Source organism: Drosophila mauritiana, chromosome 3L (genome assembly GCF_004382145.1).
Source record: "Drosophila mauritiana strain mau12 chromosome 3L, ASM438214v1, whole genome shotgun sequence".
Classification (NCBI taxonomy): domain Eukaryota; kingdom Metazoa; phylum Arthropoda; class Insecta; order Diptera; family Drosophilidae; genus Drosophila; species Drosophila mauritiana.
In genome coordinates this window covers 5,610,623-5,636,318 of record NC_046669.1, presented here as the reverse complement: position 1 = coordinate 5,636,318, position 25,696 = coordinate 5,610,623, and the positions used below count along the sequence as shown (strand labels likewise).

The following is a 25,696-nucleotide window of genomic DNA, read 5'->3' as shown; positions in this document are numbered from 1 at the left end:
GACCTACGCCCTTCGGGTTGGGAAATGCCGAAATGCCAACGCTACTCAGATGTCCAAATGTCCACATTTCCAAGCCCACGTCATGGCCCTGGTTCCACAAAGATACCGAAATAGCCGAAAGGGCCAACGCATTTCCCAGTCGTAAACTGCAGTCGCAATTCCAACTGGCACTGAAACTGGAACTAGAGAGCTGGGGAGCTGGATAAACGTCGCCATATCACCCGATCGCCAGATGACGTATGCGCCGGTTGGTCATTAGGTGTTTGGACCATTAGCAATGGCGACAGCATCATTACGAATGGGGTATTGCATTTTCAAGGTTGGCCACCATTCTCGCTTCACTGCCACCTCGAGTCGAGCCATGAAAATGCAAATTTTTAATTTTTTTTTAACCAGTCGCGTTTTTAAACAAACCTAATGAATGAAATGATGGGCGTGAAAATGGATAGGGAATACAGCTATGGATTGACAAAGGTTTAACTGTGAAGAAAAGTCGAAAATAAACCGCTAGCGAACCTGATCCACAGCCACTGGTGGCCAAGTGACCAAGTGAGCAAGTGACTAACTGCCCAACTGACATTGCCCAACAACAGCAGCTCTTTAATACTTTATGGCTGCCTTTGATGGCTGGGGGATCAGGCTCTACCCCAAACATGTGGCCAAAAGGTTCGTGTACTTCGTACTTTCAGTTTCGGCTGGCCGAAAACTTGTTCCCTCCATCTCCAGCTCCAACTCAATCTCCATGCAGCCGCAGCAGCAGCCGCAGCAGCATTTACCCAGCGAACAAACCGATCAGATTGCATTCGAATCCCGCGCTCAGCCACTCGGCTCAGTGGGCTATACATAAATAGTGTTCGTCTGTAGTGGTGTGGCATGGCCATTATATAATCCAGTTAATTTCTTTAACAATTTTTGTTTCTCCTCGGGCTTTTTCGTTGTTTTGCTAGACGAGGCCTCTCCAGCCAGCGTCATTCGTTGTTTGGACCTCGCGTTGCTTGGACGTACATACATTTCGATCGGCGCGTCGTCTCTCGAAGATCGTCCGTCTGGCATAGCTAAATCCCAACGAGGTGCTCATATACAAGTCGTGGTCGGAGAACCCGTATCAAGGATTGCGAAACGGGCGTTTGGCATTGCTCATACGCAGCGTGTGACGTGCTCGAAAACAACGATCAAAGGAATCGAAAAAAGGAGTGTAAGTGCCAATGTGTGTGTGTGTGTGTTTGTGATAATTTCGAGAGCAACTGAAAGGATGTAGCCAAAACTGAAACGGAAAGGATATATGAACAGGATAGCAGAAGCATACAAGGATTAATCAAATCATTTACAGCATTTCATTCAACATTTTCCATACTTTTCATAGCATAACAATATGAAGAAAAGCAAAGAGTGTTCATGCACAGCATTTACTAAAAATAAACAAGAGTAACCATATGTTTTAGGATAATAATCCAAACTTATAAGCAAACGAACCGCCCTACTCCTACTTTTGAATTTGAAGCTTTTCATGCGCAATTCAATCAAAAGGCAATCAACTACTGCAAGATGTATCAAAATCCAATTAACCTTTTTGCTCAAAAATGGACTTGCAATTGTGTGCTGCCTTTGAAAAAGCAAACATGATCAGCCTGAAACCTTTTCGAAAATCAATCAGCGCGGGGAATAAAGGAGGCTGTGGAATAACAATTACCAAATAAGCCACGATTGCACCGCCTGTTGCATTATTGGCCTGTTCAGTTGGCCACACAAAAGCCACGCAAGCCACAACGAGCTCCTAATAAACATGTTGAAACATGTGGAAGAGCGGGCGAGTGAGAGAGAGAGGGGGGTAGCTGGCGGGCGAAAGAGATGGCAAGCGGGATACAACGGGCGCATTGCCCAATGAATGACATTTTGAAATCGCATTTCCAGTTGAGCGAGGGGAAAACCGACAAAACGAAAATTGAAAAGCCGACAAAGGAAAAAAAAAGCTAAACAAAAAATAAGCAAAATCGAATGCAAATTTTGGACCAAAATCGAATCAATTAAATGGCACAGAGTTCGCAACGTTCGAACCCAAGACATATGTACGCATGTATGTATGTACATATGCAAATGGGTCGATGTCATGGGAAAACGGATTTCGATCTCGATTATCTGGCGGGGGATTCGAGGTGCGCAGACACAAAGGGCCATAAAACAATCAAAACCCATCCGCAGCTCGGATCACAAATTGTGTGCAAATATTGGTATAAATCGATGTTGGCACTTTGTTTATACGCAAAAGTCAAACAGTGGCATTGTTCGCTCGCTTTCCACATACTTTTCTTTGCTTTCCACGCTCTTTATTGTTATGCAATGAATGCTCGATGCTCAAACAGTGAAACTCTTTCTGGCTAATTACGAATATACATACATATATTTTTTTGACCCGCTTTCGGTAAACAGTTTTGAACTTGAACCAATTCGCCTGGTTTCTTTTTTTTGGTTTTTTTTTTTGCCATACATATTTTATGTGCGGCCATAATGGCATTTGGTGGTCGCTTTATGGTTCCCCTAACAACAAAGAAGTGAATAAATTATACTTTTTTTTATTTCGTCGCTTTCGCAGCGCTGTTTTTACAAAAACGCGTCTCAAACGCGAGTTTTAATTAGCAAATATTTGCAAATTACAGCGATCCGTGATCCGGTGGCGTTCGCCTTGAGATCACTGGGACCTTGAACTAATTTCGATGGGATGACCACTAATAAATCTCATTGATAAACATATGCAGAATTATTAAACAATAAGTTTAGCTGTTGGTGATTCCCAAGTGAGTGTTTCTTGTGATTAAACCAAAGGCTTAAACTTGATATTGGGCACTTTTTATAAAGAAGTTGGAGCCTAATTTGGTTATAGATAATATATTCAGAATACTAAAGCTTTCTAAATCAAGATGAAAGATGTTGTGCTTATTTTATTTAATTATTTATGTTATAAGTATGTAAGTAAGTAAATTCATTCTCTTCAACAACATACATATTTATATATATATTAATCACACAAAGTGGATTTGAGAAAAACCCGACTAATCCGTGCACTTCTTATCATTCTTTGTAGTGACCGCAGTCCATGCCAATCGCGTGACCACAGAGCAGCCGCAACGAACCGCAGATCTTCCAGCGAAGAAGGAGAACAGAATATGGTGCAGGATCAGGGGGAGACGACAGCCCTGCCGGAGGCACTGCTGAAGATTGCCAAGCGGGAGCTGCGCGAGGATCGATGCACGCGGGAGCAGTCGCTGGAGCAGCTGCGCAACTGGGTGGCCAAGAACGAGGATCTGCAGAATGTGCGATGCGACGATACCTTCCTGCTGCGCTTCCTGCGCGCCAAGAAGTTCAGTGTGCCGATGGCCGAGCAGACGCTGCTCAAGTACTTGAACATCAGGAGGACGTTCCCGCACATGAGCACCCAGCTGGACTATCTGGAGCCGCGACTCGGCGACCTCATCGATCAGGGATACATATTTGCGGTGCCACAGCGGGACAAGCACGGTCGCCGCGTGGTGGTCATCAATGCCAAGGGGTTAAATCCGAAGATCCACACCAGCTGCGACCAGGCCAAGGCGCATTTCCTCACCTACGAGTGCCTGATGGAGGATCAGGAGACGCAGATCACGGGGCTATCGCATGTGGGCGACTTCGCCGGCGTGACCACGGCGCATGTGACCAACTGGAATCCCACGGAGTTTGCCCGCATCTTCAAGTGGGGTGAGCAATCGCTGCCCATGCGTCACAAGGAGATCCACCTGATCAATGTGCCATCCACACTCAAGTGGCTCATTGATTTCGTGAAGAACCGCGTCAGTTCCAAGATGAAGAACCGCCTGATCATCTACGGCAGCGAGAAGGAGCTGATGAAGAGCGTGGATCAGGGCTGTCTGCCGCTGGAAATGGGTGGCAAGGTGCCCATGCGCGAGATGATCGAGCTGTGGAAGCAGGAGCTGGCGAGCAAGCGCGACCTGATCCTCGGCCTGGACAAGAGCATACTGCTCTCCGATCGCGGCATCCAGCGGCGCAGCAGCTTCAATGCCGAAAAGGCCTCCACCGGCGGACCCAACTTCGTTTCACAAATCGAGTCCATCGAGGGCAGCTTTCGGAAACTGGAGTTCGACTAGCCGATCGCTAGTTGTAGTTTAAGTTTATAGTCCTTAGTCTTAGGCAACATCCAATCAATTAACCCAATGCGCAACGCTTCGCCGGTCCCCCGATCCTGGCCAGCGCCCGATCCTGGGGATCCCTGATTCGCTTATCGGTGGCAACCGCTTTACTCATCCTGCGCTTCTTTGTATACTGTTTGTGTTTGGCGTACAATAAACGAGAGGAATAATTTGGAATCATCTCTTTGTTGCTTCACTTGGATGTTTGGTGGCTCGCGTAGTGCGGCCAGTGCCTCAGTTCCCGCTGCAGTGCGTCCGTATAGCTGCCCAACACGAAGAGTTGGTACATTGGCTGCAGAATCCGACGCTTTAGGGATTCCAGAATCAGAGCCTGGGCGGCCAACAACTGACAATCGATGGGTGGCCTCCCGCTGAAGTTACCCACAAAGGCCATCACCAACGAGTCTATTCCAATTAGATCCCTTGGATACTGGCTCCGATAGTGCCAGCCTCGTGCCTCGAAGACCTGACAATCACCGGCGACCAGGAAGTTGTAGGGCAGCTCGCCAAGATGCGACCTCTAAGGAGATGAATGAATTTAGCTTTGATTACAATGTACACATAATTGTCCGATGTCCGATTAACTCACTTCCAGCTTATGCAATACATCCGGGCAATCATCGTGGCATTCATTGCTCCCAGTGTGGGTAATAATCACTGTGTGGACACCGATCGGATCGAAAAGTGTTCCCCGACCCTGGATATCCATATCCGACCATATGCCATGACCCACGATACTGAGTCGGTAGCCAAAGTCCGGCGTTTGGGCTGCAAGCAGTGCAAAGTGATTCAGTCATTAAGTGGCTTTGTTCGCCTATAAAAGCGAATTTCCAAAAAATTTACAATGAGTCATGCATGCATACGAAATATGAAACGAATCTTAAGTTTGGTTTGCTTAAACTTCATGCCAGATACATTATCTCATGAGTATAGATTTCATAGATAGATTTTTGAGTACTTTCGCCTGCCCATCAAAACGCACATGAGCAGCTTATCATAACTCACAGCTAATTGAGATTTATTTATTATGCATGTGTAACAATAACGATTTGAGCACGTACTCGTGCACGTCCACCATCAGCGGGCAAACTCACTTTGTCTCCAGAGCAAATAGGCGGCCAGTGCCAAGGCGGATGCACACATGACCAGCAGTCCCACCGAGCGCCAATTGAAGCAGTCTTCGTGGAGCGTGGGGTTCCTCCGGCAACTCGAAGGCGTCGAGGAGGAGGCTGAGACTGAGGCTGTGAGGGATGAGGACGTCTTGATGGACCGCTGAGCAGCTGCCAGCAGCGGAGTGGATTCGCTAGCAACGCCATCCTTGTCCACTCGAATGTGTAGATCTTGGCTGGAACTCAGACTGCCGTACGACGACTGGGAGACGGCGGCCGGCGAGGGACTACGACGTGCTATCGTAGCAAAATATAGAGCAAACAACAAATTATGGAGTTTAGCCAAGATAAAGGCGACCAGATGATTAGTCAAGTGGCACAGTTTGTCCAGGCCACTCTGGTCTTGGTGGGCATAGTATTTGCTGATTGCACGCAGACTGTAGGCGCTAACAAAGATCGGCATCTTGCCACCAACTGGGGATATCCAGCCGAGATGTATCTCACCCCCTTAACTATATCTTATCAAGACAAGGGCTTATCTATAGTCGGACTTACCCACTCGCACGGCTATGTGACTGGAGTCCATGACTGCAGCCTCGGCATCAAGGTGGTGCTGTGGAGTGGGTCAGCTCCTTACCGGATCGCACTGGAACACACCACTCGATCGATCGGAGTCGCCGCTGCCAACCACTGGCAGCAGAATGCACAAAACGACTGCGACGAGAACAAGGGAGAGAACCAGCCCGCATGAAGCACAACATTTCCATAAATCATCAGCTACGAATTTTCAAGGGGTCTCTTATCGCACTCACTCTTCGACTCTCTTAGCTCTGGGGTAACTTTAAAGCCGGGAGTAACATTCGCATCGCGTTTATTTGACTTTCGTTTGCTGATATCTTCAACTAGACTCTAATAACAATCATAAATGGGTTTCGCTTTATACACAGAGGTTGGCTTTGCTTAATTTACAGTGCAGAGGCTGCTCCTCTCTTAAGACTAACTTGGGCTTGGGGACCGTAATAAGTTATGAGCATGCTAGCCAGTGCAAGTGGCAGCCACGGGAACACTAGACATGGACACTGGTTATGGGAACATTTAAAAGTTTCACGAAAGACAATACATTGTGTTAAAATCGTTCGAAAATCTAAAAGAAATGCATTCGCCTATGTGCCTAAACTTAACTTATTAGGTATTACGCCTCCGCAGGGGACAGGCCTAATCCAGCAGCTGGCCATATCAGGGGCTCCTTTGCGACCCCTACTTGTAGGACCTCCAAATCTGCCAGGCGCACAGGGCAGCCGAGAGAAAGGATACGCCACGGTGCAAGTATTTGGTTTTTGAGTTGGGCGAGTAGCCCAAAATCACAGGCGAGGAGACATCTGTCAGTGGCAGTTTCTCCAACACGGCGTCATTATTTTCCACCTGGAAAGCACAACCAAAGTGAGCTGCTCAATCGAGAATATCCAGAACTTTTCCTTTCATACCTGATATTGACAACAAGGATCATAGTTCCAGGAGACCGTGTACAGTCCTGTGCAAAAAATCGAGAGTGCACAAGCGGGAGCTGCGATGATGGGGCGATCCCGCCACAGCAAGCTGGCCACCAGGGAAACCACTCCAGTGGCCACCGCCGTCTTGTGCAGGCAATTGCCCACCCAAATCCAACGACCTGTGAAGATATGAAATCAATACTGTGCTTTCAAAGGAGGCACTACCTAGTGCTCACCAGTTTCGTCGCCCAGCCGAGGCGGCTCTATAACGATGAAGTCCACCTTGGCTTCCAGCGCCTTGTCCAGTTCAGCCTCGAATCTTTCGTGGGCATTGGAGCTGTCGTAGACCTCGCGGATGACATGGAAAGTGGGCACCTTACTGGTGCTGCACAAGTAGAACAACAATACACGAATCAATCATGGTTATCTTGATGTGGAGCTCAAGGTTAAGGTCAAGATCAAGCGCTCAGAACAACCGAAGCAGAGAAGCCATTGTCCGGACGAGATAAATGAAGAAGCCGCCTACTAAATTGCATAACCAGGGCAGGTGCACTTGGGAACTGCGATTTGGCTGCACCCAGATGGAAAGCGTTGCGTAATTCCACTGCATCCACGTAACTGGGCGCCGTATTTACCTTTCTATATTTCTGCTAACCATTTTGCTAATAAATTTGTTGTTTTCTATGTTGTTAATAAACTCAGTGCGGCCGCAGCTGGACCGTTAAAATATACCAGGTACCTAAGGGCATAATACTGCAAATACCATTTGTCTATGGCAATGATTAAAAAAAAATACCGCATTTGGGCGGCACACTTGAATTATATCGTATTCGCAAATATCATTTTTTCCTTGAAATAGCGGCCTATACATAAAGGTATGATTCCACTATATAGCTATTTAGGTAATTGTTCACCAATATTCATTAAGGAAATTAAATTAGAATAAAGTTTTTAAAAATAGTTCACTGTTTGTTTTGTTCAGTCACTTACTCATCTCTCCCATCTCTATTTACGATATATGATTATTCGAGGCATTTAAGAAACGTTTCAAGTGTTTGTAATAACTGTACACAATTACAGGAGCTGGAGTTAATTGAAACAAATAATTATACCCCAATAAAGATCAAAATAATTAGATACATGTGAATTAGCCGGCTCTTATTGTCCCAAGCGAAGAAGCCAGGATTTCGCCGGTCACACGATATGGTCACACTCGCCCACTCATAAGAAAAGACACCCAAAATTGAAAATGGAAAAGCATCATCGACTGCCCCTCCCGGAATTGCACGACGACAAACACAGACACAAACAGTGCAATGGGGAGAACAGCAATCGCTTCCGGCCGCCCAAGTACAAGACGCGTGGCTACGTCGCCGTGGACAACAACAATCTGAACCGAAGCCAATCGCTGGGCTCCTGTAGCACCAACAGTTCCCAGATCGCGCACGCGATCTCCTTTCGTGACGCCGGGTGTTCGGATTCCAGTACGCTGCCCTCGTCGCCAGTCCAGGCCGAGCTGAGCACCCTGTCCCTGTCACACTTCGAGCAGTGCTTCGAAAGGCTGGCCAAACTGGGCGAAGGATCCTTCGGCGAGGTGTACCAGGTGCGCGATCGCACCGACGGCCGGTTGTATGCTGTCAAGATCTCCAAGCAGCTGTTCCGCGGCGAACAGTACCGCGCCGAGCGGCTGAAAGAGGTGAGGCGCTACGAGGAGTTCTCCGGCCATGAGAACTGCATCCGGTTTATCCGCGCCTGGGAGCAGTACGACCGGCTGTACATGCAAATGGAGCTGTGCCGCGAAAGCCTGGAGCAGTACTTGCTTCGCTGCCAAAGGATACCGGAGGAGCGCATCTGGCACATTCTGCTGGATCTGCTGCGAGGACTCAAGTCGCTGCACGACCGGAATCTCATCCATCTGGACATTAAACTGGACAACGTTCTGATCGGTGAGGACGACGAAACATGCAAGCTGGCAGACTTCGGACTGGTCATCGATGTGGACAGGGCCAACAGCCATCACGCCACGGAGGGAGATTCGAGGTATATGGCTCCAGAGATTCTGCAGGGTCACTTCTCCAAGGCTGCGGACATCTTTAGTCTGGGCATCGCCATGCTAGAGCTGGCGTGCTACATGGATCTTCCTTCCAACGGCCCACTGTGGCACGAACTGAGGCACGGCATCCTGCCCGAGGAGTTCATAAACAGTGAGTTGCGACTAGCTTCCTACTTAAATGGCAGGTTGCTTAAGCCTTTCTCTTCGCACAGAAATATCACTGGAGCTGCAGTCGGTAATTAAGTCCATGATGAAGCCCGATCCTGCGCAGAGGCCGACGGCCGAGCAGCTACTCTCACATCCCAAGCTGCAGTACCTGCAAAAGAAGCGCAAGTCGCTAATGAACTTCAGCATGCTGGTAAGCATTCCCAAGCACATCTTTGAGAATCAATCTTAACTCTTGACAACTTGCAGTCGCGTAGTTTTAGGCGATCTCGCCGTGCCGTTTGGGGAAGAATGTGCAATTGGAAAACAGCCGCCTTTCGTTACCTTCTATACTTCCTGGAGGTCCTGCACCTATGCAAGCCCATAACGGCCTCACAGCCCAACATTAACATAGAGCCATCCTCGCCTTCGTCAAAGGGAGTGCCTCTGGTGCCTCGGGTGGAGTTCCAGCTGGTAGGATCCACACCCATTGCCAATCGTGACTGCTATGCCTCCGACTTCCTTTCCGGCGAGGACCCGCTGGACCTCTCCAATCAGGGTAGCCCCAACGTAATAAACTCCACGCCATTGAACACAAACCAAGGCAAATCCCGTCTGGATTTGCTAAAGAATAAGTGAGTACCTTGAATCGCTTACCTTTCGGACTAGCATGTAACCCATCTGCTTTCAGTGTGGATTCAATGGGCAGGTACGTTCAGGTACACGATTTCGAGAGTCCATGCTCCGCCCTGTCTTCCGCCAAGGTACTGGACACCTCATCGTTCCGACGCAAAAAACTCTTCGTCCTGGAATATGACGACGAGTGAGTGAGTACGGTGCCAGCGAGCAACGCAAACCGAATGAATTTATGATAAACCCAATATATATCAGTTAAGAAACGAATACCAGATACATATGGCAACAAAATATATCGTTAATTGTATTTTGATTAGTTCTAGATCGTAGTGTTGTACGAAGTTCCCTAGATATAGTCTTACGATTGTGTAATGTTAATGCTTCTTTAGAAGAACTTGTTGAACTTGAACATATAATCATGTGATATATATACGAAAAGCGATTTGAAAAGTTTAAAAATAAAACTAATTGAAATTAAAACCTGTACTGAATGCTTTCTATGACATATGATACCAACAAATTAAAGGTAAAAACCAAGAAACGCATCACTTTAAAAATTGCTTTTAAAACATTTTTGAATTTTAACGCACCTTTCGTTTCGGGGAAAAGTATTTTGCCCATCTGGTAACACTGGCCGCTCTCGCACATGTTGAAAACGTAAACAAAAACGAATAGCACAATTTTTGAAAATGACCAGGAAAAAGGCTCCCAAGAAGAAAACAGAGGTTGTCTTCGACAACAAGAAACGCATGTAAGTGAGGAGACAAAGAATCCCCAGAGGATACTAATGCCCACATCCGAATCCCGCAGAGAGTTCCTCAGTGGCTTCCGGAAAAGAAAGAATGAGCGACGATCGCGTGCAAAGGCAGAGCTGGAAAGAAACCTCAAGAACGAACGCAAGCGGATACGGCAGGAGGTAAAGGATGGCTTCAACCACCTGAAGAAGTCCTTCGAACCACTGCGCGAACTCACCGAGGAGGACAAGGCCGAGGAGGCAGAGCAGCAGGAGGAGACCTACGAAGATGACGAAGTGCAAGTGAAGATCGTGGAGCTGACCACTAACGATCTGGCCGCCAAGCGCAATATGTTGGGTGCCAACACGGCAGAGGAAAGCGAGCCGGAGGAGCAGCCTGACCAGAGCGAGGAGGACGAGGCCGACCAGGCCAATAGAATACCCGGCATGGATTTCGATCCCAACGCCCGCAAACGTAAATCCAAGCCGGTGGACGAAGAGGAGCCGAAGGCCAAGAAGGGCAACAACTCCACGCTGCCAGACATCAAGAGCAAAAAGGATCTCGACCGCCTGATGAAGACCAAAACGCTGAAGAAAATGCACCAGAGCAAGCTGTTCAAGCAGAAGGAGCGCCTGGACAAGAAGAACAACCAGAAGAAGGCCAAACGGGACCGCAACAACACCATCAAGAGCGTTCCCAAGCACCAGCGCAAGCAGCTCAAGTACGGAAAGGCCAACCAGACCAAGTACCGAAAGGGTCGGATGGTCAACAAGAAGGAGCTGCGACGCAAACGGAATGCCGACTAAGTTTAGCTTTTAGCATAGTTTGTTTTACGGTTTATTTACTATTACTCTAGTTGATCAAATAAACTGTATAATTCCTGGCTTGTACAATAATTTTGCTAATACGCCGATGCGGCAGATCTTTTCTTTCACCGCTCGCGTACACATTTCTCCGTCGTATTCATGGTACATATACATCCAACATACTTTATTTTTTTTGGGTTATTAACATTGGCAATATCGCTGCTCGCCGCCGTTCGGTTATGCTCTATAAATAAAAGGGGGTCGCCGCTAAAATTACAATAAATTTTTCATGGGTCCTAGGTCTAGTCTCGAAATCTATGTACAAATTTTGCTTGCATGCTGTTTAGGGATAGGTTCTTAACGTATTGGGTTGCTTTATTTCCATTCTGCGCAGTTGTGCAGCCTGTTTAGTGTTTGCCTTTACGGGGTTAACATTTTTTAAAAATGAAACATTAGAGCGGTAACCTTGTTGCTTGATTATTGGCGCCATTAAAGCGGTATCCCCAGCACCCGATTGGTGCAAGGATACCGATCCAATGCAATAAAAACGAATTCAGCCAAACACAATCTTGCATTTCTTTTTATCGTACTTAATGATAGCCTTAGTTTCTAATGGGGCTGTGTGCTTGGGTGAAGGTTGGGGATGATTTTGGGGGGCAACAATTATGCTCTAGCTTATAGCTTACAGTCCTACGCCTACTCCTACTTCTAATATGTTCATCATCAGCAGTTAAAAAACGTTTACAAAACTCATGCGAAATTGAAATCCAATAACAAATGCACACGCCGCAGTCGCATCGGCGTCTCCCTCTTCCGCTCCGTCTTCTCTTTCTCCTGACCCTTGCCTATCCGCATCCAGTTAGGTTTGCTGTTGCTGCTGCGCCGAAGGTTGTCGCCGACTGAAGCCACCGCCGGCGGACAAGTGTCGTTGCAGGGCTCGCTGCTGCTGGAACTTCGCGCTGCCTGCTCCTCCGAAGCGGTTGAATTTGAACTTGTTGCGCTGCTGGAAGTTCTGGCGATAGTTCTGATTGTAGAATCGAGAAAAGCCACCACCTCCGCCGTTCTTGTTCCAGCGCTTCTGGCCCTCGTACTCCTGGAATGGATTGTAGCCGGGCGTGCTGTTGCTGGCATTGTTTCCCTTAGCCGAACCGGACTTCACCTTCCGCTGACGTCCTCGATCCATCTCGTTCTCTTCGTCGTCGTCGAGGTCCCGCTGCCGCTGCTCGCGCGCATCCACCAGTAGCTGCGGAAAACAGAATATCAAGCATTAGGCTAGAGTTCGGACCTTGTGAATGGGCAGGCTGGTTGGCTGGCTGGCATGCGCTAGGTAATGGAGCTTATGCAGATGAGTGCGGTACGCTCGCGAGCAAGCACTGGGAATATGCACAGTCTAATCGAAATGGGTGAGTGGCTTACGGTTTACGGTTCACGGTGACAGGTTATCAGGCAAAACGGTAACGGCACAACGGTTGAATTTATGGCGTATCAGGCGGGTGAAATGAAAGAAACAACGTGCCGGCCAGCAGTCAAATCATAAGCTTCATTGCACGGGGACACGGATGCGGAGTCATCGGGTCAATTACCTAGGCTCTGGTGCAGTCACTCTCTCCCGCAATGACTTTTGCAACTCTCTCTACACTTTTCACACTCGCTGAACAGAGGACGCATTGTGGTGCCCGCCCGGTTGGGAACGGATACCAGCAACGCAGTCATCACAGACTATTCGGGGTAATCGTATTGTTTGTATTTGTTTTGTGTGGTGTGAGCTTAGTGGGGAAACAGAAGAAGCGTCGCCTCTGCCGCCGCCGCTTCTGCCTCCTACCGGCCGTCCGTGAGACGATCCGGATCGGGTGCGTCAGCGGTCGCGTCTGATACCGCCACTGCAATTACGACCACGTCGTTACTGTCACTGCTACTAGTCACTGCCGCGTCGACTGCCACCGAGCCCTCGACGATATCGCTGCCTTCCACACTGCCGTGACCAGCTATCCGTTTCGCACAAACCAACTCAAAAGGCTAAATGAATGGGGATAATGTGGAAACAAATGCAAATTACAAACAAGTTCGTTTAGTAAATCAACTCAATCGAATTGCAATTTATGCAACAGCTAAGCGAACGACATAGAAAACAAAAAGGAAGACCAAACAGCCAGTTAAAGAATAAAGATTTAGGAAAAACAGCAAAAGAGAACCAATTTATGTATGTTTCCATCGTATTAAACCAGCAACTTGTTATTTTTGAAGCACAGACCCAAAGAAAGTGTTTACCATGCATAGATTTAGTATCAACGTTAGTGACATGGTTACAAGGGATAGATAAGCACTTCAAGAAAATGCCTCTCTGAACTCACCTCCTTTTCGAGCTCCGCGGGCTTGCCATTCCAACTGAGCACGGAGGCGCCGTATCCACGATACGATTGCTTCAGCAGCTCATTGACGGTGCTTCCATTCGAGGTGACATTGCTCTGGTAGCCATTGCCCACCCTTGGCTGCTGGTGCGACTTGAGCGCACTGCCGTTGAGCAACTTTTGGCGCTTGGCGCCTGGCGTTGCGGGCGAGTCCGTGGAGGGTTTGCTACTCGAGAAGGGATTGCGATGGGTCTTGTTGGGCGTTGGAATTTTCACCGGCGCTCCCTCCACCACCACGGCGTCATCATCATCGTCGATGGCATCGACCTCATCGTTACGCGTAACTTTCCAGATGCCCGTCTTCGATTTGATGACCGCTGGCGAGGGTGGCGTCTTGGGCGATGGTGGTGCTTTGCTTTGAGACTGTGATTGCTTCTGTGGGTGCCAGCCATTCGTTAGCTGAATGCTGGGCTCCTCCTCATCGTCGTCCTCTTCACTGTCTGCGGACTTTTTCAGGCTCTTGAATATCTCGTCTATGGCATCAGTCTTTTGTTTGCTGTTGTTAACGTGAACCGATGACGAGGCTGAGCCGTTGGTGAGGCTGCCATTGGTCTTACTGTGACCATTGGTCTGGCCAGACTCTTGGTCCGACTCGCTAAAATCCTCCCCTCCTGGACTCTGGCGGGGATTCGGTAGAGGCGCCTCCTCCTCCTCAGAGGCGGATTCGTAGGGCACTAGACTTTTCAGTGGCGTTTTGACGGAAGTCTTTAAATGAATCTTTACAGGAGACTTTGCCTTAGGCTCCGTACTATCCTCCGTCATATTGGGCATGCTCGGTAGCTGGGCTGTCGTTGGTCGGGGCTTCATCTCATCATCGATGTCTTCATCGTCCGACGATATTGGCAGATATTGTTGCTGGTTTATTGATTTGTGGTTGCTGCTGCTGTTGCTGCTTGGGGAGGAACTCTTGTTACCATTTGCAGTGGGAGCTGAAGTAGCTTCGCCTTTAGCGTATGCGCCAACCAGTGGAGGCTTCGCAGTGTCCTGAAACTTTCCGGTCCCCAGCTGGAGTCCGTTCTGCTGGTTTTGCTGCTTAAACTGGATGGCGGTTTTCTGGGCATTGCCATTGGTGTAACCGTTTGCTCCACCCGGCGGCAGTTGAGGACCAATGAAACGCGTTAATGAAGGCGAAGACACAGTCGCCGCCGGCACTGGCATTGTGCTGTGTCCGTTGGTCAAACGCACTCCATTGGGCCTGTTGGCCGGCGGACTGGCAGCCTGTGAGAGATCCAGTTCGAAAAACATAATATAGGCATTTGTGTTGCACACATTCTGCATTGTGATTGGCCGCACGTAGCTGTCGTCGAAGTTGTAAAAGCTGCCCGTATCCGTTGATCCAATGGCCGTGTAGTGACCGCAGTGCTGGGACGCTCCCAAGTGAGTGACCATCGACACCAGCCGATAGGTAAGAGGTTGAGCCTGAGCCGCTGGTGAACGGGCTGCGTATTTGCTCAAATCGATGCGTGGCTTGAAGGAGATCTGCTTGGTCAGTTTGTTGCCGATCATGGAGAATCGCTTCAGCTGTATACAAAGCGTGATTGGGGCACGCTCCAAAGAGAACTGCTTTGTGGCAGATACCTGCAAGCGATACGATTAAATAAAAATGAACTACAGAACAAAGGTCACAAAGACCTACCTTCTTCTTGCATCCCTCGCACTTGTAGCCCATATCCTCTAGCCGTTCGCGAGAGAAGTGTCCCTCGAAAGCATCCTCCAAGGAGTCTGCCTTGCGGATGTCGAGCAACAGATCCTGGAAGTGCTGAAACGTGATGGACACATGGTTGCAGCTCAGACACCGCACCTCGCTGCGCAGATAGCCCCCAAAGATCTGTCCCAGCGGCGTGGTCTCCTTTACCAGCTGATCCAGCTCTTTGTAGTTGCGGAACCGCATTAGATACGCCCGCTCCATGGCCTCGACCAGGAAGCGCAGGAACTCGTGCGCATCCTCCTGGCGACCAACGACCATGTGTTTGCAGATCTGCTTTAGCTTCGAGTAGATGAGGAAAGGCCTGACGGCCGACTGATTGCTTTGGGTGGCCAAAAGTGTTTTGGCCATGGCGCAAATGATGCAACCGCTGCCAGGTTCGGCCACATTGCAGTCAGCCAGATGCGCCTGCTCCGAAACGAGCCAATTGGCCAGGGCGGGTATGTGCAGGAGCGCCTGAAGCGTTGAGTTGAGGTAGCAGGTGTTGCCCACATTGATCATGCCCGTGCCCACCTGCCATTTGCGCTCCGACTGCTTCCAGCCAATGCGTATGTTCTCCCGCGGATAGAGGACCCTCTTCGGCTTGGGCAACTCATTGGGATTGCTTGTTGGATGCGGATGATTGTGGTGCGACTGATTGTTCGGGTGCTCCGCTTGCTTGCGGGCGCCGTTATTGTCTGCAAAGGTAAAAAGGACGGTAGACAGTTTAAGCACGTGCCACAGGAGAAGGCAGCAGGGAGACAGGAACAGTTTGTAGAGCAGCCACAGGGCGAACCCGTCCACCATTATCACAGTCATAATGCATTTATTGGAAGGATTCCCTTCTGCAGATTAAGTCACTTGATCCGCGCTGCTAAGAAATATAAATAAAACGAGCAGTGCTCGCTGTGGAAACTGCTGACACACAATCGCACTTCCATCACCTGTTCGCAGTGTTGGAAAGGGTACACATTTATTGTACCTAGGCACCAGACTGTGCAGCATTAAGATAGCTATTCTCAATAGAACAAAGAAACTTGAACACAAAGTCTATGCCGAATTTCTAGTACTAAATTTTGAAATACAAATCCTTGAACATGTTTAAAGAATTTGATATGACCAGATTTTATCTGAACATATTTTCACAGCAGTCATCTCAATCGTAAATTTATATTTACCCCAAATATGTATCTTGCAGTTTTGTTTGGGAAATTGTACCTATTCTGGTACACATATCTCAGATATTACCCAGCACTATCGAATCTTTGATAACAGCTAGCGTGTGAGCGGGATGGCGACTGGCAGAAGAAGAAAATTTAAGCTGATAACAGCAAGCGAATGAGAGGGATGGCGAGTGGTGAAGCAGTCGAAGTGTCTTCTGCCGACGAATACAGTGGACTCACTCTGGCCTAGGGGGTTGGGGCGGCACAGTGTTGCCAACTGAATTTTTGGCGCGACCTAACAGTGGTTGTTGTAGGCCCAATGCTCCCCCCTTTTATTGTCTTTGTAACTGTGTTCGAGGCATTGACCAGGCCAAAAAAAGAAAAGAAAAGTCGAAACATCTTGTAACAGCTCCTGCTGCTGGGCTTTGTGTCCACTTCCTGCTCTGTGTGAATCACTTTTGCGAGTCTGGCCTTTGTTTGTGCTCTTTTTTTATCACGCACAAGCAGATTGCGGCGCATTTACCGCATTTAAAAAAAATAAAACAAAGCCAGTAAAAGCACCGCTGGGGCTGGCCATGTGTGCGGGGGAAAGAGACGGAACTACGGAGGGGAGCCCTCGTGCTTTTTGTCTTTTTTTTTCTTCTTACATTTGCCGCTGGAAATACAGCACGTTTTTTTCCGCCACAACTTCTGTGAATCAGAAGTTCGGAAGAGGCGGCTTTGTTGTTGCTGCTGCTGCTGTCACTTTCCCAGCTTACTCTTTACGGCGTTGTACTTGTTTTGCTTTTTCCGCGTATTCCTTTGCATTCTGTTTACACGTACACCACCCAAAAACGCCGTCACACACGCACGCACACACATACAGAAGCGCCTAAAAAGTACAGGTATGCTGCGCTGTCGACGTCGACTGCACTGCCGATAAAATGCAGGCGGAGCAATAAAAAAAAATATGTTTGCGGAAAAACATCACACGTGATTTGTGGAGGGATATTCCCAAAAGATCTGGCAAAAACAAATGGGACGAAACATATACATATATATATAAAAATATATAGATATAGCACATGGGAAATTGCGCAAAAATTGCCACACAAAGAAGAAACACAGACGAAGGCGCAGACGGAAAAAGCCACTTTTGCAAGCAACTTTTGGATTTTAAATTTGTTGTATCTTTACTCAGTGTACTCACCATGTCCATTTGCGCCCACAAGTTTGCCTGTATTGTTTTTGCCACTAAAGCCATTGATGGCGCCTGGATTTCCCGGCTTGATGACAATATATTTGGACTTGAGGTTCTCCAGCACCGATTCGTGGTAGTTGGGCACCTCCTCGTATTCGATTTTGGCCATCAGGATGCGCTTAGCATTGGCCACGATGTGATTTTGCAGGCTGCCGTTGGTGTCCTCGCCGCTCTTGGCCTGGTCAGTCGACGAGCCGGCGGAGGAGTTGCCGCCAAGGGATTCGCGCAGCGCTGCGTTGACTACATTCGCCGTTTCGCATACGGCCATCGAAACGGGCATGGCGATGCTCCGGCTGGGGATTTGCGGTGGAATTTTGAACGGGTGTGGGGGGCGTGGTGTGGAGTGTGTTGGTGGTTTTCGCCACCCAGTTAGCTAATGCACATGGGCGTGCGATCCAAAGCAGACTCTGGAGATCCTTCTGCACTGTCCACACGTCCTTCAAAACTCTCCTACTGCTTGGTTTCTCTACGCTCACTTTTCTCCTCGCCCCGCTCTCGAACACTCTGCTTCTTGCTTCACACACCGACTGCGACACCGACACACGCACACAAACGCACTCGGGAGCACTCTTCTTTTTCTGGCTTTTTCGCGCTGCGATCTCGATGTGTTGGCCTACTGAGCATTACGATTAAGAAACGTTCGCTCACAAATCGATCTGTTTCAATATCGTGCGCGGCCAGGCATTTTAGAACGAAAAGTCTGCTTTCGAAAATAATGGCAATTCCTTCCCTCGTGTTTCTTCCGACTGCGGATTCTCTTTTCGCTTCATTTTCGTCGTTTGGGGCTGCCAACTCGCGAGCGGCCCAGTGACGCGGTAGGCCTGTCGAAATGTCCTAAAGCATTTCACGATATTTACTAAAATGTATTTCGATGTTTTCTAAACAATTATAAATTGTTTTAAATTTAATAAGACATATATTACCTTGATAATGTAAGCAATATCTTATTGAAAGGCTTGCAGCTACATTTTTTATTTATGCCTACTATTCGAGTTAAAAGTTTTATTTTTATAACGGTATTTTTACACCTTATCAGAACGTATCGATAATTGTAATTGGGAACGACAACCCCTCGTCACAATGTTGATGCAATTGTTGAGCTAGCCTTCACAATTAGTCGCAATCAATCGAGCAGAATGGCCTCATCCACAGGTCTCCTGGTGGTGTCCAACATCAAGCACCTTGGCAAATCCCTGCGCGCCATTGAGAAGTACGTGAATTCACTGTACATCCACCTAAATGTGACGGGGTCAACGTCCACGACGTCACCAGTGCCACCGCCTCCGGTCTGGGGTCGTCTAATCTCGCAGCTGTACGCCAACAGCAGCAGCTATGTGGGCAACCAGTTGGACCTGCGCGTCCTTGTCTCGCCCCTACGACCAGGTGCCAGTGGATCCTTGAAGTTGCGCCAGCCCGTCGACCTAATCTTCTCGGATGCACATCATCCTGAGCTGTGCGACAGGCTCCGGGCGGATCTTAACATCAGCAAGCCAACAATCTTCCTGGAGGACTCGGTCATTTCAGATTTAGGGGCCCAGCAGGATGACACCCAGCCGCCGAAGGTGTATCCCTCGGTTGTCCTGGGCGGGACATTTGATCGCATTCATCTGGGGCACAAGATATTCCTCACCCAGGCTGTACTGCGCACCTGCAAGCGTTTGGTTGTGGGCGTAACCACCTCCGCCATGACGAAGGGTAAGACGGGCATGAATTGGCAAAATAAAAAGCTTATCTTAACGGCCATTCTTATCGCTGTCTGCAGGAAAGACGCTGCCGGACTTGATTTTGCCCGTGGAAGAGCGCATCGCCCGGCTAAGGGAGTTCCTAATGGACATAGATGGTACGCTGCAGTACGAGATTGTGCCCATCGATGATCCCTTTGGTCCCACGCAAGTGGATCCAGACCTGGACCTGATTGTGGTCAGTGCGGAGACGTTGCGAGGAGGGCAGAAGGTCAACGAGGTACGCTCGGCCAAGCAACTGCGCGAGCTGGAGATCTTTGTGATTGACATTGTTGAAAGCAACGTGCATGATGGCATCCACGAGACCAAGGTCAGCTCGAGTAACACACGCATCGATCTGCTGGGAACCCGTTGGAGAAGGCCGGAGGCACGACCACAGCTCCCGCCGCGCCCCTACGTTATTGGACTCACTGGCGGCATCGCATCTGGCAAGAGCAAGATGGGCGAGAGATTGGCCAACATGGGCGCCCACGTCATCGACTGCGATAAGGTGGCGCACGATGTTTACGAACCGGGTCAGGTGTGCTACACCCGAATTGTGCAGCACTTCGGACAGGGTATTGTTTCAGCCGATGGTCGCATCGATCGGTCCAAGCTGGGACCCTTGGTGTTTGCCGATCCCAAGCAGTTGCAAGCACTCAACGGAATTGTCTGGCCGGAACTTATTGCGGAGGTTAACAGGCGGCTGGATGTACTGCGTTCCCAGGCTGACGTACCGCGTGTGGTGGTCCTGGAGGCAGCGGTGCTGCTGCGAGCGGGCTGGGAGACCAATTGCCATGAGGTATGGTCCATGATTGTGCCACCGGAGGAGGCTGTGCGTCGAATTATTGAGCGCAACAAGCTGAGCGAGGAGGAGGCCCAAAAGCGACTGGCCAGTCAGGTGCCCAATTCGAAGATCGTGGCCAAGTCGCATGTGATATTCAGTTCGCAGTGGGATCACGAATTCACACAGAAACAGGCGGAGCGTGCGTGGAAAATGCTCACCAAGGAACTGGACTCTTGCCAGAGCAGCCTTTAACCCGATGGATATTTAGATTACCTTGTTGATCATTATTTTGTATGATTCTTTATGCATTTGTTGTGTATTGTTTAGTTGTAAGTCCAAAGTTTAAAAGAAATGCTGCGACGTCATTGGGAAAATCACTGAAAATTTCAATGGAATCCTAGTGGGTTACTTAGTGGCTCTCCCCCTTCTTGCCGGCCACTCTCTTGAAGTCGTTCATCTTGGTGGTCATGATGGGGGAACCGATGAAGCCGATATAGTCAATCTGCGTCACATCGCCACCTGACTGATTGTTCTTCACGAAGATTTGGATGTTCTGCACATTCTGGAACTTGACATAGCGCAGATTCACGGGCACTCCGCTCTCCAGCTCCTTCTGAGCCAGGCTGCAAAATGGGATGAACAATGAGAAGAGCTGAGCAGCCATAGAGAAGGGAATAGCAACCTTAGGTCCTGCACACTGGTCATGGACTCGGCCATATCAAAGTCAATGGTGCGGGGCTGGTTGATGAATAGCTTGACATCCTTGGGACCCAGGTGCGAAGGTGCCTTGAACTTCAGGGAGTGGATCTTTACGGCCTGATTAAAGGTGATGGACAGGATGAGCTGCTCATCGCAGTCGGACTGCAGGTAGCCACCAGCGGAGGCCAGGGCGTGCTTTAAGTTGTGGTCATCGGCTTCGTTGAGGCACTCGCACTCCTGCTTCGAGATAAAGGTGTTCAGTTCCATCTGTAAGAAGGATTAGGGATTATTTTTGGAACATTTCAAAATTGTGCACTATTTTACCAATCCCTGCCCGTAATCCTCGCCTCCCTCATCACCACCGGAGGTGCCGATGTGCTCCTGGATCTTGGCCTCGAGCCCATTAACGTCCGCACCCTGGATGCGATCGATCTTGGTCCTGTTTCTGTAGAAGATAAACGTTGGCATGGCCGAAACGCCCTGTCCAGCAGCCGTGTCCTGGCACTTGTCCACATCCACCTTCAGGAAAATGGCCTTGGGGTACTTTGTCGGAAACGTCTCGAAGATGGGCGCAATCCGCTGGCAGGGACCACACCAAGCAGCTGTGAAGTCCACCACAACCAATTGGATGCCCGCTTGGGCCAACTCCGCCTGGAAGTGGGATTCGTCGTTGATCACGCGCACGGACATGGTGACAGGATTAGGTTTCTTCTAGTTGAGCTTTTGTTTCGGCAGCCGAATTAGATTTACGCAGCTAAATGGTATTATTAACGTTCAATGCGAATTTTTTTTTGTTAAAGATGACTTGTAAAATGCATTTAGTCCAAATTCGTGCTCAGAAAAATACCGAATGCGGTATTCCAAAGGCGGTCACACTGCGATAGTATCGATAGCTTTTTGAGTTCCTATTTTTAGAGTGACCATTAATATGTGACAGAAAAAATACTGAAACTTATTATTTGATTTTTATTGAAACATAAATATTAATACATAAATATAAAATATGTTAAATTATAAAATATTCTCATTAGACATAGCTTAAGGTGTCAGTCAAATTTCATTCAGCGTTTGCGACTAGCAATCTACGCCTTCACGCTCATCTTAAGTTTACCGCCCATTTGGCCAGGGTTGTCAAGGCGAATCAGCGGTCCCACCGTCCACGCAACTGGAACTTTCGATACCTGCGCGGCGCCTGGCCACACTTTCATTACCTCGTGGTGTTTCAGTCGGTCGCATTTTCATTAAGTCGCCATTTTAAAATTATTATAGTCAAGTACAATGGCAGATGTGGAAAAGGAGCCCGAGAAGACCATCGCCGAGGATTTGGTGGTGACCAAGTATAAGTTGGCCGGCGAAATCGTCAACAGTGAGTATTCCTTGACCGGATACAGCGAACGCTAGCCAATTCCTGGAGTCGCTGCTACGTGGCGCTTACACAATGCACCGAATGCCGCTTTCCCTTGTGCGCCACGCGTTGGTTAATCCGCCTATTTCTGGACACCGTCTGCTCGTTTAATTTTAGAAACCCTCAAGGCGGTAATTGGACTCTGCGTGGTCGATGCCTCCGTCCGGGAGATCTGCACCCAGGGTGACAATCAGCTCACCGAGGAGACCGGCAAAGTAAGTGGTGGCCACCTGGCGGTCATTGGCGCCAATTCCATGTCCAATGATTAAGACTTACACCTTTGAGGGTTTCCCGATGGCGAACCATGTGCTGTGCGGGCTGGGGATCACCTCGTGGTCGCCAGGCGCACGCGGGGATTTCAATGCTCCACGTGCCCGGCTTGTGTGCTCGCCAAAACGGTCCCGAGGATTTACAGATTATGAGATCTGAGGACACACCGCTCACTATCATTGATATATCATAAAACGAACAAGCAATCTAATGCTCTTATCGATCTTCCACAAACAGGTATACAAAAAGGAGAAGGACCTGAAGAAGGGCATCGCCTTTCCCACCTGTCTGTCCGTCAACAACTGTGTCTGCCACTTCTCGCCAGCCAAAAATGATGCTGACTACACGTTAAAGGCCGGTGATGTGGTCAAAATGTAAGTTATACCTCTTATTCCACATATACCGCCACAAAATTCGTAACCATTCTTCTCTACAGTGATCTGGGAGCCCACATTGATGGTTTCATTGCCGTGGCCGCTCACACAATTGTGGTGGGCGCTACTGCGGATCAGAAGATCAGTGGTCGCCAGGCCGATGTCATCCTCGCCGCCTACTGGGCTGTCCAGGCTGCCTTGCGTTTGCTCAAGTCCGGCGCCAATGTGAGTCTTCCCTTCTAAGTACTCCTCCGTTAATACCTGCAAGAAACGGATTGTCTGCCGCGATTTTCCAGCGATTGAACATCTCAACACTTGCATAGATCAACTGTGGCAGCTGGTAATTGCCCTGGCCCATTTTTCAGGACTGGAGGGCTTATTGTCAGTTTGTCCACAAGGTTACTTCTTCTGCAAGCAACGGATTGACTGTGCTCAAACTTTGGCACAGCTCAGCTCAACACCTGCGGATAGAAAACGTGTCAATTTCGTGAACTGAACAAGTTCATTCCCTAGAAGTGTTCGGTCTTTAAAGTTGTCCACATCTCCAGAGTAAAGTTAGGTCGGAATTGTAATTTGCAGGCAACGGATTGTCTGTTGCCTTAACTCGTGGCTCAGCACAGCTCAACGTCTGCAGAGATCAACAGTGTCGATTTCGTGAACTGAACAAGTTTAGATACTTGAAATGTTCGGTCTTTAAAGTTGTCCACAATCGCAATGATAATGCCGATTAGTTATTGTTATTTTGCGTTATCGCTATGATATTTGATTAAGATTTGGCAAATGGGAATGAAATGTTTTCTTTATCTCTGCGTTGAACTATTCCCATTTTATTTAGTACTTAATGTTTATGTTTCAATCCTGTATCCTTACAGAACTACTCCCTCACCGATGCAGTGCAACAAATCAGCGAGTCGTACAAGTGCAAGCCCATTGAGGGCATGCTCAGTCACGAGCTAAAGCAGTTCAAAATTGACGGTGAGAAGACGATCATACAGAACCCCAGCGAGGCGCAGCGCAAGGAGCATGAGAAGTGCACCTTCGAAACGTACGAGGTTTATGCCATCGATGTTATCGTCAGCACCGGGGAAGGAGTGGTTAGTAATTCATCAATAGAAACTACATCTCCACTAATTTGTTCAATGATTAAAAACACGCGCTTGAGGATGACTTGGCTGGAATGCGGTGTTTGTTGCGAGAGTGACTTGTTTGCTCGGCGTTTATTTTTTTTTTTACAAAAATGCGGCACGTGCAGACACCAAGTTCCGGCTGGCTGTTGTCCGAAGATTGCAAGATTATGAGATCTGAGAACGCCAAATATAAGCTTGATCCATATTTATGGCAGCCAGAACATTATTGCTAACATTATTCGTATTCGTTGCAGGGACGCGAGAAAGACACCAAGGTCTCCATTTACAAGAAGTCTGAGGAGAACTACATGCTCAAGATGAAGGCATCCCGTGCTCTGCTGGCAGAGGTGAAAACGAAGTACGGAAACATGCCATTCAACATCCGCAGCTTCGAGGAGGAGACCAAGGCCCGCATGGGAGTTGTTGAGTGCGTCGGCCACAAGATGATTGAGCCCTTCCAAGTGCTGTACGAGAAGCCATGTAAGTATGATGCATATTATCCATCCTATTCCTATTATGCGAGTTGGCAAAACTTAATTCCGGACTTGGTACACCTTCGGGTGCTAAGTGCGGCCAGACATTTTGCCAGAACAAATCCCAGGCATTGACGTCTTCAGCAGTTGCCTCAGTGTGGCCTCTGTCTGAACATGGCACTGTCACAATCGTGTCCAATCTATTAACCTGTTTTCCTACACTTATTAAAGTAAATGCATTAATTAAGAGACTAAACTAGTTTGTTAGTTAAACTAGTTAGTTTATAAAGTTCGCATTTTAGCCTGAAGTCATAGCAAAGTTAAACAAGCCATTTCCTTATCATTTCCATTATAGCCGAGATTGTGGCGCAGTTTAAGCACACGGTTCTGCTCATGCCCAACGGCGTCAACTTGGTCACCGGCATCCCATTCGAGGCGGAGAGTTATGTGAGCGAGTACAGTGTTGCGCAGGAGGAGCTCAAGGTAAGTTGCAACAATTTCCTTCATTTCGCGATGGATACTTAATGAAATGCCAACTTTTTGCAGACTCTGCTCGCGCAGCCTTTGGGTCCCGTGAAGGGCAAGGGTAAGGGCAAGAAGGCAGCAGCTGGAGCGGCGACAAAGGTGGAAACGGCGCCGGCCGTGGAGACCAAGGCATAGGCCAGCCCGCTGATGATGATCCGCACCGCCAAGCCGACAACGGAAACACAATGTGAACAATTGCGCTGCCTACCGCTGCCGCTCCACAGATTTTTACTATCGAATTCGTTGCGTATTAGAGGACCCTTTTGACAACAGAACAGGACAGAAGAGAAGACGGCAACAATTTGAGGATACGTTTCCCCAAAAATCCTCCATCCATCAACAGGGCGGGCGGTCGGTCGGTCCCGCGCCAACTTTACCTCTTTATTTCCGTTACTATAAGCTGCCTTCGTTTATCGGTCTGTTCAACATCATCGCAACGAAAAAGCAAAGCAGGAACTGTCATCAAATTGTAACAATTTTAACGCTAAATGATCTTAAAATATAATTCAAGTGAAACGTTATTAACACTGCGTAGTAGGTATTAAATAAAATTAACATTTTCTATAAAAAAGCCGGATAAATGCCAAACGATTTTTCATTTATGCACACTTTCCGCTGGCGCCCAATTCTAATTCTAATTCGAATTCGATACGCTTCTCATTCTAATAAA

General features: G+C 48.4%; 9 protein-coding genes across 14 annotated transcripts; 5 read left to right on the top strand and 4 right to left on the bottom strand.

The window, feature by feature from the left end:
• Positions 1-3,141: 3,141 nt before the first annotated feature.
• Positions 3,142-4,355, top strand: LOC117140928 (alpha-tocopherol transfer protein-like). Its single transcript, XM_033304123.1, has one exon. The coding sequence runs from the start codon at positions 3,162-3,164 to the stop codon at positions 4,134-4,136; it is 975 nt and encodes a 324-aa protein (XP_033160014.1). The 5' UTR covers positions 3,142-3,161; the 3' UTR covers positions 4,137-4,355.
• LOC117140927 (peptidoglycan-recognition protein LD) lies at positions 4,346-6,049 on the bottom strand. Of its 2 annotated transcripts, XM_033304122.1 has the most exons (4): positions 5,843-6,049; positions 5,273-5,584; positions 4,768-4,946; positions 4,346-4,698 (listed from the first exon to the last, which is right to left on the bottom strand). In XM_033304122.1, exons 1-4 carry the CDS (start codon positions 5,871-5,873, stop codon positions 4,372-4,374), a joined length of 849 nt encoding a protein of 282 aa, XP_033160013.1. In that variant the 5' UTR covers positions 5,874-6,049; the 3' UTR covers positions 4,346-4,371. The 2 variants fall into 2 exon arrangements, with proteins under 2 accessions (XP_033160013.1, XP_033160012.1); XM_033304121.1 differs by lacking the exon at positions 5,843-6,049 and having other exon boundaries at positions 5,273-5,812.
• Positions 6,050-6,141: 92 nt separating this feature from the next.
• On the bottom strand, positions 6,142-7,505 carry LOC117140931 (transmembrane protein 11 homolog, mitochondrial). The gene is made up of 4 exons (XM_033304127.1): positions 7,413-7,505; positions 7,014-7,162; positions 6,772-6,956; positions 6,142-6,709 (listed from the first exon to the last, which is right to left on the bottom strand). The coding sequence occupies exons 1-4, from the start codon at positions 7,433-7,435 to the stop codon at positions 6,545-6,547; spliced, it is 522 nt and encodes a 173-aa protein (XP_033160018.1). The 5' UTR covers positions 7,436-7,505; the 3' UTR covers positions 6,142-6,544.
• A 468-nt stretch (positions 7,506-7,973) lies between these two features.
• LOC117140925 (membrane-associated tyrosine- and threonine-specific cdc2-inhibitory kinase) lies at positions 7,974-10,060 on the top strand. Its single transcript, XM_033304119.1, has 4 exons — positions 7,974-8,981; positions 9,043-9,188; positions 9,245-9,609; positions 9,666-10,060. The coding sequence occupies exons 1-4, from the start codon at positions 8,027-8,029 to the stop codon at positions 9,799-9,801; spliced, it is 1,602 nt and encodes a 533-aa protein (XP_033160010.1). The 5' UTR covers positions 7,974-8,026; the 3' UTR covers positions 9,802-10,060.
• Positions 10,061-10,240: 180 nt separating this feature from the next.
• LOC117140930 (nucleolar protein 12) lies at positions 10,241-11,249 on the top strand. Its single transcript, XM_033304125.1, has 2 exons — positions 10,241-10,361; positions 10,421-11,249. The coding sequence occupies exons 1-2, from the start codon at positions 10,300-10,302 to the stop codon at positions 11,148-11,150; spliced, it is 792 nt and encodes a 263-aa protein (XP_033160016.1). The 5' UTR covers positions 10,241-10,299; the 3' UTR covers positions 11,151-11,249.
• Positions 11,250-11,914: 665 nt separating this feature from the next.
• LOC117140924 (ubiquitin carboxyl-terminal hydrolase 36) lies at positions 11,915-18,425 on the bottom strand. Of its 5 annotated transcripts, none has more exons than XR_004459441.1 (5): positions 17,595-18,425; positions 15,195-15,940; positions 13,502-15,136; positions 12,567-13,166; positions 12,301-12,393 (listed from the first exon to the last, which is right to left on the bottom strand). XR_004459441.1 is itself a non-coding variant. In XM_033304116.1 (4 exons), the coding sequence occupies exons 1-4, from the start codon at positions 17,923-17,925 to the stop codon at positions 12,010-12,012; spliced, it is 3,096 nt and encodes a 1,031-aa protein (XP_033160007.1). In that variant the 5' UTR covers positions 17,926-18,424; the 3' UTR covers positions 11,915-12,009. The 5 variants fall into 5 exon arrangements, 2 of the variants coding, with proteins under 2 accessions (XP_033160007.1, XP_033160008.1); XR_004459443.1 differs by lacking the exon at positions 17,595-18,425 and adding an exon at positions 16,187-16,262; XR_004459442.1 differs by having other exon boundaries at positions 12,304-12,393; positions 12,734-13,166.
• A 255-nt stretch (positions 18,426-18,680) lies between these two features.
• LOC117140926 (bifunctional coenzyme A synthase) lies at positions 18,681-20,527 on the top strand. Its single transcript, XM_033304120.1, has 2 exons — positions 18,681-19,340; positions 19,408-20,527. The coding sequence occupies exons 1-2, from the start codon at positions 18,782-18,784 to the stop codon at positions 20,403-20,405; spliced, it is 1,557 nt and encodes a 518-aa protein (XP_033160011.1). The 5' UTR covers positions 18,681-18,781; the 3' UTR covers positions 20,406-20,527.
• On the bottom strand, positions 20,438-21,704 carry LOC117140929 (thioredoxin-like protein 1). Its single transcript, XM_033304124.1, has 3 exons — positions 21,177-21,704; positions 20,836-21,119; positions 20,438-20,776 (listed from the first exon to the last, which is right to left on the bottom strand). Exons 1-3 carry the CDS (start codon positions 21,540-21,542, stop codon positions 20,563-20,565), a joined length of 864 nt encoding a protein of 287 aa, XP_033160015.1. The 5' UTR covers positions 21,543-21,704; the 3' UTR covers positions 20,438-20,562.
• Positions 21,705-22,053: 349 nt separating this feature from the next.
• On the top strand, positions 22,054-25,607 carry LOC117141935 (proliferation-associated protein 2G4). The gene is made up of 8 exons (XM_033305674.1): positions 22,054-22,218; positions 22,375-22,472; positions 22,765-22,901; positions 22,964-23,126; positions 23,774-23,995; positions 24,283-24,508; positions 24,857-24,984; positions 25,048-25,607. Exons 1-8 carry the CDS (start codon positions 22,131-22,133, stop codon positions 25,159-25,161), a joined length of 1,176 nt encoding a protein of 391 aa, XP_033161565.1. The 5' UTR covers positions 22,054-22,130; the 3' UTR covers positions 25,162-25,607.
• Positions 25,608-25,696: the final 89 nt, after the last annotated feature.

Coding starts and splice junctions, on each gene's coding strand:
- LOC117140928 (XM_033304123.1), top strand. CDS start 3,162: ATGGTGCAGGATCAGGGGGAGACGACAGCCCTGCCGGAGGCACTGCTG.
- LOC117140927 (XM_033304121.1), bottom strand. CDS start 5,750: ATGCCGATCTTTGTTAGCGCCTACAGTCTGCGTGCAATCAGCAAATAC. Junction 4,947..5,272: donor CTATTTGCTCTGGAGACAAA/GTGAGTTTGCCC, acceptor CACTGCTTGCAG/CCCAAACGCCGGACTTTGGC. Junction 4,699..4,767: donor ATGTATTGCATAAGCTGGAA/GTGAGTTAATCG, acceptor TCATCTCCTTAG/AGGTCGCATCTTGGCGAGCT.
- LOC117140931 (XM_033304127.1), bottom strand. CDS start 7,435: ATGGTTAGCAGAAATATAGAAAG. Junction 6,957..7,013: donor TCGGCTGGGCGACGAAACTG/GTGAGCACTAGG, acceptor ATATCTTCACAG/GTCGTTGGATTTGGGTGGGC. Junction 6,710..6,771: donor ATCCTTGTTGTCAATATCAG/GTATGAAAGGAA, acceptor TGTGCTTTCCAG/GTGGAAAATAATGACGCCGT.
- LOC117140925 (XM_033304119.1), top strand. CDS start 8,027: ATGGAAAAGCATCATCGACTGCCCCTCCCGGAATTGCACGACGACAAA. Junction 8,982..9,042: donor GCCCGAGGAGTTCATAAACA/GTGAGTTGCGAC, acceptor CTCTTCGCACAG/AAATATCACTGGAGCTGCAG. Junction 9,189..9,244: donor TAATGAACTTCAGCATGCTG/GTAAGCATTCCC, acceptor GACAACTTGCAG/TCGCGTAGTTTTAGGCGATC.
- LOC117140930 (XM_033304125.1), top strand. CDS start 10,300: ATGACCAGGAAAAAGGCTCCCAAGAAGAAAACAGAGGTTGTCTTCGAC. Junction 10,362..10,420: donor TTCGACAACAAGAAACGCAT/GTAAGTGAGGAG, acceptor CGAATCCCGCAG/AGAGTTCCTCAGTGGCTTCC.
- LOC117140924 (XM_033304116.1), bottom strand. CDS start 17,925: ATGCCCGTTTCGATGGCCGTATGCGAAACGGCGAATGTAGTCAACGCA. Junction 15,941..17,594: donor TGTGGGCGCAAATGGACATG/GTGAGTACACTG, acceptor TTACCTTTGCAG/ACAATAACGGCGCCCGCAAG. Junction 12,394..13,501: donor CCGCGGAGCTCGAAAAGGAG/GTGAGTTCAGAG, acceptor TGTTTTCCGCAG/CTACTGGTGGATGCGCGCGA.
- LOC117140926 (XM_033304120.1), top strand. CDS start 18,782: ATGGCCTCATCCACAGGTCTCCTGGTGGTGTCCAACATCAAGCACCTT. Junction 19,341..19,407: donor CACCTCCGCCATGACGAAGG/GTAAGACGGGCA, acceptor CGCTGTCTGCAG/GAAAGACGCTGCCGGACTTG.
- LOC117140929 (XM_033304124.1), bottom strand. CDS start 21,542: ATGTCCGTGCGCGTGATCAACGACGAATCCCACTTCCAGGCGGAGTTG. Junction 21,120..21,176: donor AGGATTACGGGCAGGGATTG/GTAAAATAGTGC, acceptor TCCTTCTTACAG/ATGGAACTGAACACCTTTAT. Junction 20,777..20,835: donor ACCAGTGTGCAGGACCTAAG/GTTGCTATTCCC, acceptor CCCATTTTGCAG/CCTGGCTCAGAAGGAGCTGG.
- LOC117141935 (XM_033305674.1), top strand. CDS start 22,131: ATGGCAGATGTGGAAAAGGAGCCCGAGAAGACCATCGCCGAGGATTTG. Junction 22,473..22,764: donor TCACCGAGGAGACCGGCAAA/GTAAGTGGTGGC, acceptor TTCCACAAACAG/GTATACAAAAAGGAGAAGGA. Junction 23,127..23,773: donor TGCTCAAGTCCGGCGCCAAT/GTGAGTCTTCCC, acceptor GTATCCTTACAG/AACTACTCCCTCACCGATGC.